Raw genomic sequence first — 10,950 nt, 5'->3', positions numbered from 1 at the left:
CGAGGTGCTTGTACCTCATGCGAAGGGAGTTCCTGAGGTGGGGCTTTAGCGTGTCAGTCGGGGCCTGCCTGGCTCCCTCCTCTGGGTGAAAACAAGCCGTCCGTGCTTATTTCCAACTCGCCATCCACACTACACAGCGGTGTGTGGGGAGGGCAGGAAAGCCTCGGGGTGCCAGGATTTGCTGCAGGTGTCTGCATAAGCCCCTCTACTCTGCTCTGGTAAGACCCCAGCTGGAGTGCTGCAGGGACAGCTCATGGTGAGTTCTCTTTCACCAATACCCCCAACTCTTTTTCTTCAGGGCTGCTCTCCATCAGGGGGATGGAACCCCTCTCTTGTAAGGACAAGCTGAAAGAGTTGGGGCTATTCAGTCTGAAGAAGAGAAGGCTCCAGGGAGACCATATAGCGGCCTTCCAGCACCTGAAGGGGGCTACAGGAAGCTGTGGAGGGATTTTTTATAAGGGCATGTGGCAACAGGATGAAAGGCAATGGTTTTAAACTAGAGCAGGGTAGATTTAGACTAGGCATTAGAAAGACGTTCTTTACTATGAGGGTGGTGAAACACTGGAACAGGTGGCATGGAGAACTTGTGGAAGCCCACTCCCTAGAAGTCTGAGGCCAGGCTGGGTGGGGCTCTGGGCAACCTGATCTAGTGGGAGGTGTCCCTGCCCATGGCAGGGGGTTTGAACTAGGTGGTCTTTAAGGTCCGTTGGGACTCAAGCCATTCTATGATTCTATGATTCTGTGTTTCTATGATTCTATGATTCTGTGTTTCTATGATTATACGATTATAGATTGTATAATAAGAAGTGCACCAGTTGGCCAAGTGCTCCTGCAGTCTCTGTTTCAAGCTGAACTGGAGCAGTTTTGAGCAAAGACCTGTTTGCCAATGTCTAACGAAGTTAGACTTAGTTGGGTCTAGCCCTCTTAAACAAGTTTTTTTTCCATGTTTGATCAGGAGTATGATGGTGAACGCAATGCAGAAGGTGAGCGACATGGACATGGAAAAGCAGAGCTACCTAATGGCGATACATACGATGGGCAATATGAACACGGTTTCAGAAGTGGAAAGGTAAGATGGTGGCAGAAGACAGTGGTTGTGCTTATGTTTCAGCAGATCTCATCACTACAGTGAAAAAAGAATGAGGACTGACAAATATTTTGTCTATATCGCATATGTTTCAGGGGACCTACAGATTTAGAAATGGTGCTTTCTACATTGGAGAATACCTTCAAAACAAAAAGCATGGCCGTGGGATTTTTTTTTATCCAGATGGATCAAAATATGAAGGTAAAACACTGAGCACAATTGCGAGCTTTTCTGTATCAGAAGAGATAAATTTCTCCCTCACTCACCTCCCCCTGAATGCAAGGGGATAGTGAATTGGAGAATGTATTATTTTAAAGAAGTTGCTATTAAATGTTTTCTTTTTATTCCTTCTTTTACAACAAGCTCTGACAAGTGTGGATTTTATTTATGGGATTTATGTCAGTTATTGTGAGCAGTGTGGTACTCAGTAGAGGTTTATTCTTGTTATGCCCTCCTTTCAAGTGGGGTGTTCCAAGTCCTGAGAAATACTAAGTATCTTTTACAAATGAATGCAATCTTGACAGAAGAGAATATAGTTACTTATTTCTGAATAATGATTAGAACCACAGATGAATTCAGTATAAAGTGTTTTAGGACTCTATTAGATCTGTCCTTAAAAAGTAGTCTACTGTTCAGAGCATTTACTTAGGGATTGGGATGCTTTTGAAGTTCGAAGAAGCTGAAGCTCACATTGTTTCGCTTCTTCTAGGAAAGCACCTGGAACACTACATATCAGTTAGGCTTTAAGGGACAATATTTCCCCCCTCTCCTTTCTAAGTGAGACAAGGAAGAATATTCACATGGTGAGGGCTAGAGGCAGAGAACAAAAAGAGCAGCTCCTATCTTGCCTCACAGGTGCATATGCACTTGTGACTTTATTTTTATTTTAAACTTCTTTTAAGTTTGAGCAGAACGGTAATTAAGACACACAAACTAGCATCCTTTTGAGTATATATGCCCCCTGACTGACAGGACAGTTTTAGCAAAGGACTCAAACTAAGGTAGTCTCTCTTTTTATCTGAGTGAAAATGTGCAACTGTAATACATTACCAAATTTAAAGATAGGGGCAAGATGTTACATGGCTTCTTGTGTTCATAGTGATAATGGAAAGTGATAATGGAGACAGATGATGATGGACAAAAGGAAAGGAAGGTCAGGCAGCTGCATAAATAATGTGTGGAGAGGGACAGAGAGAAGAAAAAAGAGCAAGGGCTTAGAGTAAGGAATGGTGAAAGAAATGGTAAGGAATCACAATGATGTCATAGCTTTTTTTCCCTTTTCTAACAATTTCTATGTGATTACTTTACAAACTGATCACTATATCACACATGAAATAAACCATGTCTCACTCTGTTTTTATCATATTGTCATTAAAGGAGACTGGGTGAATGACCAGAGACATGGCTATGGAGAGTATACTTATCCAAATGGAGACACTTATACTGGAGAATGGTTTAACCACAACAGGTTTGTTTCATTCTTACAGTGATGTTTTATGTCACCCAGTGTCATTAAAATGCAAAGGTTATTTTCAAAGTGTGGCTGACTGCGGCAGATCAACTACTGCTGGATAACTTTGGCAATGTAGTACAACTTGAGTCATTTCAGCTACTTAAATAATACAGTTTTAATATCTTAAGTATAACAACAACCAAAATTCTCAATATTCAGCAATATAAACCAAAATTATTATTTTCTCCTTAGGCACGGGCAAGGTACATATGTCTATAAAGACACAGGATCTAAGTATGTTGGTAGCTGGGTAAATGGAAACCAGGAAGGAGAAGCTGAACTTATCCACCTAAACCATAGATTTAAGGGCAAGTTTTCAAATGGAAAGGTAAGTGTGCCGGAAAACTCTCTATTCATCTGAACAATTAGCATGGAATTTCCTTAATAGGATCTTTTTCCACTTAAAATAATATGCTAGGGTCCTAATACTTTATAGTATTTCTTGTACTGTAAGTTCAACGTAAGAAACTGAATGAATCTGTAGGACAGAATGCCAAGTTGCTCTCCAACTTTGATTTCAAACTATATTGTTATTGACTATTGTATGAATTTTGAAGTAAAGCATATTTTGCATGTATATTCTTGGAATGTGCTACCTTTATAGTTCTGATGAATTTTTTGTATATATGTGCAGCCCATAGGTCGTGGCAAATATGTCTTTGATATTGGATGTGAACAGCATGGTGAATACATACAGGTAAAAGAAACAATGCAAATTGTACTGAATGTCAGAGAACTAAGTCAATCTATTTTTGAGTAATCTCTAAAATGCCTTTTAAACACTCATGTTAAAGTAGTTCTAACCAGTAAAAAAGGGTGGAAATGCATGCATTCTTAAGAACTAAATGGGTTTTTATTTTGCATTTCTCTTTAGCTTCTCTACTGTGTAAACTTTGACAAGTACATGGCTTGATTTTTGCCCTACTTCCGAACAGTAGTCCTTTCTGCTTAAAGTTTAGAAGAATCAGGACCTTCCCAAAACATTTGAAGTTTCTAACCATGTTCTGCACAGAAGAATGCAGATGAATTTCTCTGTACATTTTGTTCTGAACACCAGAAAACAATGAAAAATGTTTCTCCTTATATTCCCAAACTGCTTGATGCTATCCATGCAAATGGTAATTTCCAGCAGATTTGTGTTTTGGAAATATGTCCCATTTTTGTCCTGGGCCAGTTAGGAGCTTGATATCCACAGCTCCTAATAACTGTAGGGAGAAGCTGAGATCGGGGCCTGTTTTTCCTTCTCCTTCATGCATGAATATTTTGAAATATTTCTGAGTAATATGATGTTAAATGGCTATAAGAAATATATCTTAATACTAGTGTTCTGATTTCATTTTGGCTTTAGTTACCTCTGTTTTCTGACACGTTAGCTCCCATTACAGACTCTTTGAAAATTCTCCAATGCAGCAGTTGTTTCATAAGACAAGGACAAAATAATAATAAAACCCCCCATCATTAGTTATAGAGATTTGCAAAAGATGGACACTATTTTGATTTTTTGGCTAAAAGCAAGAGATCCTCAAATTAAGTATCAGATTCATGTAATTATCCAAAGTGATGTGTATCTAGTATCCTCACTTCAGTAAGGAATTGTTGGATGTTCTGATTTTTGAGTATTAGGCCACTAGTGCGAGAGTTTAAACATGAATTTAAATAAACAAAGTTAAGCGCTTAACAAAAGTTCATTGAGCCTGGTTTGTCTCAAGTCCCTTGGACACAAAATCATTACTCTCAGGAACAATAATTTCTTCTCATGTGAGTGCTGTAGACACTGTGTAAAGCAAGAGACAGTGCTGTTACTAAAGTAATAATAAATTTTGCCCCTTTGCATTGATTGAAGTAATTTAAGAACAAGGCCCATTTAAAAAAAACCAAAACACTAACCTGTGATACGGATAATGATTCCATTACTAAGACTTCTTCATATTTGGATAAAATAAAGCATAATGTTAAAATTAAAGAAAATTATCTTCAAATTTCAAACCCCTAAGCTTTATGCAGTACCTTACTGCTTCCTAGATCCATTCTGAGGTCTTTCCTAAGCAAAGACTGAGGCAGAAAGAGCTGTTTTGCCACCCTGTTTCTGTATGAGCTAGACAATGTAGCATCTACCAGACAGAGCATTAAATCTTACGTGCTGCTCCTTTACTGTGGACAAGCACGGAAGAGTAGACAAGGGTTGATAGGTGTCTCACAGCCATTCTGTTTCACGGAAAGACAATATTTTACCTTAAGGAAAGCAGGCCAGCAAGCATTGATCATTAGTAATAGTCAACTGACTTCATCAAGGTTCAAAGGACAGTTCTCTTCCAAGACTTGTGGCACCACCTGCAAATAGTTTACAAGGCCATACCATTGTTGGTTTGAGGCCAGATAAAGAGGTTTTAGTACACAAAACCATCTTCTTAGTTACTCCTGTCATACCTCTAAGACGAGATGCTGGATTTCATGAGTTGTCTTCTAGGACAAAGGAGAGGGAGAAGAGGAGGAGGAGGAGGAGGAGGAACCCACATTACCTGTTACACCAAAATGGAAAGCCTCAGAAATTACCAAACTAACACTCTGGACTCCCCATGGAGAAAACCCGCTTCCTCCCAGAGAACCCTCCCTAGAGGCAGCAGCAGAAGCAGAAGCAGTGGAAGAAGGAGCAGCAGTAACCGAAGAGAAGAGAATACCATCAACTGAAGGTTTGTTCTGCTGGACAGCTAGAAACTTCATACTTTGACTATCCCCTGAAACCGTGTTTTTCAGGTTTAATAGCGAGTGATATGAGAGTTTTGGCTTCTTGTTATGGGTGATTTTTTTTTTTCTATAATTTACCACATATTAAATGTCAGGTAATTCCAAGTCTGTTTGTTAACTGCACAATATATATATAGGTCTGTTTTGTCTCACATAGCATAATGAAATACAACTGTCTTGGGAAGCCTGTGAATCATTTTAGTCTAGATCATGGCCTGTCATACAATAGTGGTTATAAATGGTTACAGAATATTTTTTTGTATTTCTCATGTGAGTAAAGACTTCGGACTTCAATAGGAGTTAGTAGCTGCTTCATGAAAACAATGTCTCAGTGCAAATTTGTAAAATCATGTTTCTTCGGTATTTCTAATTTCTCATATTTCAGTCACTGATGAGTCTGCAGAGGGTAGGGTTGATCAGCTTTCTCTTAATGAAGCACACAGTGAAATTTCTAGCCCAGAAAAGGATGCAAGAGAGGATGATGCCGGAAGCAGAGAAGAAGAAGAAGAAGATCAGGAGGATCAAGGTGAGCAATGGGATGTGTGTGGCCATGCTTCAGTTAGCAATCAGGGTTTGAGCTGATGTGTGTCGATCAGCTGAAGTGATGCTGCTGATGAGAGATCTGTTACCAGGCTGAAGAGACCTTGGGGATCTCTGCTTCTCAGGAGGATGGTCCTCTGTACATTTAAACTGGTTTCTGAGTTTTTAAGTGATTACATTTGCAAACATTATTTTTTTGGTTTTGTACAAGAATGAGAGAGATTTCACACCCTGGAAATTCAGGGGGTTTTTGAACACTTCACTTTTCTCTCAAGATGAAACTGTGTATTCTTACTCTCTCAACTGAATTTAAAAAACAGACAAAACAAATCTGAAGAAACAAGTCTTAGGTGTTGTTGTGCATTATGATTTGAACACTCTCTGGTTGATTTGTTTCTCCTACAAACCAAAGAGATTTGAAATTCACATGCTCAGGTTTTCTTCCAGGCAGTTCATGATCCTGTTTTAAATAAAAAATTACTAAGAAGCAACAAAAAATATGTCTATCTTTGCTCATTTTTAGCCTATAGGCCTCCACTCAATTGTGTTGTTTATATTTAATAAGTGTTAACATTTATAAGCTTATGTTTCTGATTTATGAAAACATAAAATAAATTTGCCAGTTTGTAATGAGTCCCTTTTACAATAAATCAAAGATATCCGTAGGTATCAGAAAGGCTGTTAAGCCCTGTGAAAATGCCTGAAGGCACACACTAAAGATTTAGGTCAGCTCTTGGAATTTTTGGAGCTTGTTTGCTCTCATTTTTCACCCATCGTCTCAGAAGGTTCCCTCCTGCTTCAGGGCAGACTAGCCAGATAGCTGATCTGGTGCGCAGGACAGATATCTTACAGGATTCCTGGGCTTAGAACAGATCCAGCAGAAATCTCACCAGGTTTCCTGCATAGCTCTGCTTTAGATTTGTCAAAAGTTCATTGAGCCGAGTTTGTCTCAAAGTCCCTTGGACTCAAATAGCCATTTTGACTGAACTTGATTCTAATAAATTTTCTGGCCTACTACAATGAAACAGTTCTGGTATCCCCACTGGGCGTTTTTTGTTGTTTGTTTGGGGTTCCTTCCTTTTTTTTAAGAGCAAATGGACCCAAGTATCTGTGAGAAGCAGGATAGATGCAGATACCAATGCATGAAAATATAGGAGTGTGACAGATGTTCTCAAAGTTCCTTCCAGCTCTTTATTTCTAGAATCAAAGAATTGGATGGTTTTAGACATTTTTCAGCATAGGTCTACATCCGTAATTAATTAGGCAACATATTGTCCCCCTTGTCTTTATGTTTATCAAGATTAAGTTGCGGTAAGAGGAAATGATTTGAAGACAGTGTGCATACTGTGAAGAGCAGATGTAACAAAATCTGTTTTCTTGCACGCTTGTATTCTCTGTCGCATTACTGTCATTTTTTTTCCATACAGGAATTCCATCCTTCTTGCTCCATGTTTCTTATGACATTGTCTAAATAGGAGACATTCTTTGGCTATTCCAGAGTTACATATGGGCTGACTGGCAGTCAGTATGTGTGTACCAAGTCTCTCTGACAGCTGACAAACAATGTATGACAGTTAAATTCAAGTACTGGCAATGAAAAGCAGTGGAGAAGGAGAACTGTGGTAGACAGCATAGTCTTGGAATTATGTTTTAGGATTCCTTTCCAGTATTTTATAATAAAATGCATCTCTATGTCCTGTCTTGCCTTTGCCTCTACAGGAACTACTAGTTTAGAGGATAAGGAGGATGAATCAGAGGAAGATGAATAATTGTATACGACTAAAGACAAAGAACAAAAAACCCCTGAAATTTGAGTAAATAATTTATTGTGGTAAACCAGTAATATTTCTATTCATAAAAGGCTGAGTTAAGATACTTTGAATAAATATTTATGTCACTGTTCTCTCTGGCATATATATGTCTGAAAAATATGATCTCAGAGTGTGCAGTTTCACAACAACTTTCTTTATTCCATGTAACAGCTATCCATTGTTGAATTCAGTGTAGGATTATTCTGGATTCGTGAAGTTGTATCTTCACGAGTTTGCAGAAGCAAACTCAAATCCTCTCCCACTGCTGGTAGTTTCTCTCTTCCTTGAACTCTTCTTCTGGGCACAGAGATTTGAAGCTCTTCCCATGGAGGATCAAGGTGACATCCTGTGAGTTTCCATGTCCTTTGCCACTCGGAATCCTGCAGTTACTGTGTCCCTCAGCAGTACTACCAATGGCTACGCCAATGAGCGATGAGAGGTACAGGGAACCAGATAAGCCGTGGCCACCTCTCTACAACATCCAGTGTCTGGGCATCTACCAAACAACAAACCTCCAATGACAACATGTCTGATCATCAGACAGGTTCCTTTATTCCCTACTTGAAGGGTATCTCCAACAGCTGCCACTTGCTGTGCATGCTCAGGCTGGGCACAGCTGGCTCTAAAGCTTTCCTTAGCAGCACCTGTTCCCCTCCCACAGCTGTTAGGGCTCAAACCAACCCTCTGCATTCAGGTCTGAGCAGGGAGGAGGACCATTTTTCCTGATGCCAGAAGTCATGAACTTCAGCACCTTCCCTCAGTGGAGTCCCCATCCACCGCTCCATCCAGCCCTTAGACATGCCTTCACCTCAGGCTCTGGCTCTCGCCACTGTGGAGACCCTGCTGATATCCCATTTACCTTCTTTAGTAGTGAGCAGCCTGCATGCATCCTTCTTCACATCCTAGACCACTACACACCTCTCACAGGAGAAGAACCCATCACCCTATGAGACACTCAGACACAACAAACCCGTGCCCAAACCCTGTCTAGGCTGCCAACACTGACATCTCAAGAGTACTTTCTTCATGGTGCTGGAGATCAGGCCCAGGAGCTCATCAGCATTGGTGTTATGTTGTCCTGCACTGTTTGGAGGAAAGTTTCGGCTTTTCCACAGCACCCCCACAAATTACCAAAAACTACTTGCTGTGTTCCTGTCTCCCAGCTTAATAAGCATCCCTACACAGCACGTGTAAACCAATCCAGCACCCTCTAATCAGCTGTCAGGTAACTACTGAACGCTGCTTCTTTTAAATCAAGGACCTGTCAATCAGGAATCATCTGGCAGGAGATAGCAGCTGCAGAAGCCCCCTATAAGCTGCCAGGATATATAATAGTAAGTAGTATATAAATAGTATAAAAATAGTATATAAATAGTAAGTAAATAAATAAATTGTATAAATAAGTATTGTACCAAGCACTAAGTGCTGCAGACAGAGCTTTTCTCTTCTGCAGGTGAATAAAGCTGCTCCGAAACACTTTTTTTTCCTTGATAGTATGTAAGTAATACCATAATTATTAACATATGTATCTGTTCGAATTTAATTGACACTCTCTGGGAATTTTGTCCTGGTTGGAGTGAGAGATATTGTACTGATATTACTGAAACAAAACCTGCATTTTTTTCATCTTCACCTCAGAGCAAGAAATCTGTACTCAAATTTTAGTTTACAGAGAAAGGAAAGCATTTTAACAAGTTCCTTTTCTTTACAACTCACAATTCCAGCAAAGGTATGCCGAGAATCATAGAATGGCCTAAGCTGGAAGGGACCTTAGAGATCATTTTAATCCAGGCTCCCTGTCATGGGCAGGGACGCCACCCCTCGACTAGATCAGGCAACATATGGGGACTGAACGGGAATCGAACCCGCGACCTTAGCGTTGTTAGTGCCACGCTCAACTGACTGAGCTAACCAGCCCCTCCAAGTTTGAAAGGTTTGAAAATCACAGAATCACAGAATGTTAAGAGTGGGAAAATATATTAACAGAAAGCAGCGATAAGGAAACAAGTCTTATAAATAGAGCTTATTACATCTTCCTGCAATTTTTCTCCTGTCTGAAATGTCATAGTGAGACAGTTCTCATGCAATCTTTCACCTGCTATCTTACACATCATTTTGTTTCCAATTTCTTGTCACACCAACTGTGACTTTGGTTAGCATTTTTAGAGGTGGTTATCTTTTCTTATTTTTACTGTCTTTGGCAAAGAGAAGTGTTGCATTTTCATCATTAACGTAGCTAGATCAAATCAAAGCTTTCTAATGTTGATTTTTTCTTTTTTATTTAAAAACTCTAAAAACCATTAGTTTACTAGCTTGTTTTAATATATCATGCTGTAAATTTGAGAAATATCAGCACAGCATATTTCCAAGTTCATTTCCACTGAAAAGTGATCTTCAGTTCAAGCAGAGTTCATTCTTGGATGATTTATGAAACGACCTTCTCCCCTGCAGCAGCCAGTACTGTACTGTTTATTAGTACATGAGTGACCTCCAGTGGTACATCAGCAAAAACCATATCCTGTCTGTAATACAATCAAAAAGAGCTAAGAATATTTGGAAGTCCCTAATGTCCTAAAAACTGCTCCTGGGTAGATGGCTTGTTCCTTTTGGAAACCTCTGGTGCTTTTGTCAGAGGAGACATTACATTTCACTGTATTTTCCAGAAATATTGTCAGGATAATTTGGAAAATAGTTAACAGTAGTTCCTTCATCCCTGTCTTGGAGAGGGAGGAACTGCTACAAAGACTTGTGGCACAAAGGTATGCTAAGCCTCTCTCATCCTTCTGCCTCTTCACTTTTCAAAAGGAAGAGAGATCGTTTTAGATAATATTAAAGCAGAATCACAGAATCACGGAATTGTTGAGTCTGGAAGAGACCTCTGAGACCATCAAGTCCAGCCTATGACCAACAGCATCGGAACAACTAGACCACGGCACTAAGCGCCACATCCAGCCTCTCGTTAAACACCTCCAGGGACGGTGACTCCACCACTTCCCCGGGCAGTGCATCCCAGTGCCTGAGCACCCTCTCTGTGAGGAAGGGCTTCCTGAGATCCAACCTAAACCTCCCCTGACGCAGTTTCAGGCTGTGCCCCCTCATCCTGTCACTGGTTGCCCTGGAGAAGAGCCTGACCTCCACTTGACTACAACTTCCCTTCAGGGAGTTGTAGAGAGTGATAAGGTGCCCCCTGAGTCTCCTCTTCTCCAGGCTGAACACCCCCAGCTCCCTCAGCCTCTCCTCACAGCACTTTCCCT

At 40.2% G+C, this 10,950-nt stretch overlaps 1 protein-coding gene across 1 annotated transcript; it reads left to right on the top strand.

The window, feature by feature from the left end:
* Nucleotides 1–955: 955 nt before the first annotated feature.
* LOC104277314 (radial spoke head 1 homolog) lies at nucleotides 956–7,654 on the top strand (the record flags this gene model as incomplete). The annotated part of the gene is made up of 8 exons (XM_009873915.1): nucleotides 956–1,069; nucleotides 1,183–1,288; nucleotides 2,465–2,555; nucleotides 2,793–2,928; nucleotides 3,235–3,297; nucleotides 5,068–5,290; nucleotides 5,731–5,871; nucleotides 7,605–7,654. Coding segments are annotated over 8 exons (924 nt in total), but the record flags the coding sequence as incomplete, so codon positions are not given.
* Nucleotides 7,655–10,950: the final 3,296 nt, after the last annotated feature.

The sequence above is a fragment of the Apaloderma vittatum genome, unplaced genomic scaffold (genome assembly GCF_000703405.1).
Source record: "Apaloderma vittatum isolate BGI_N311 unplaced genomic scaffold, ASM70340v1 scaffold16287, whole genome shotgun sequence".
NCBI classification, from domain to species: Eukaryota; Metazoa; Chordata; class Aves; order Trogoniformes; family Trogonidae; genus Apaloderma; species Apaloderma vittatum.
The sequence above is the reverse complement of the archived record's forward strand: the minus strand, read 5'-3'. Positions and strand labels throughout refer to the sequence as shown.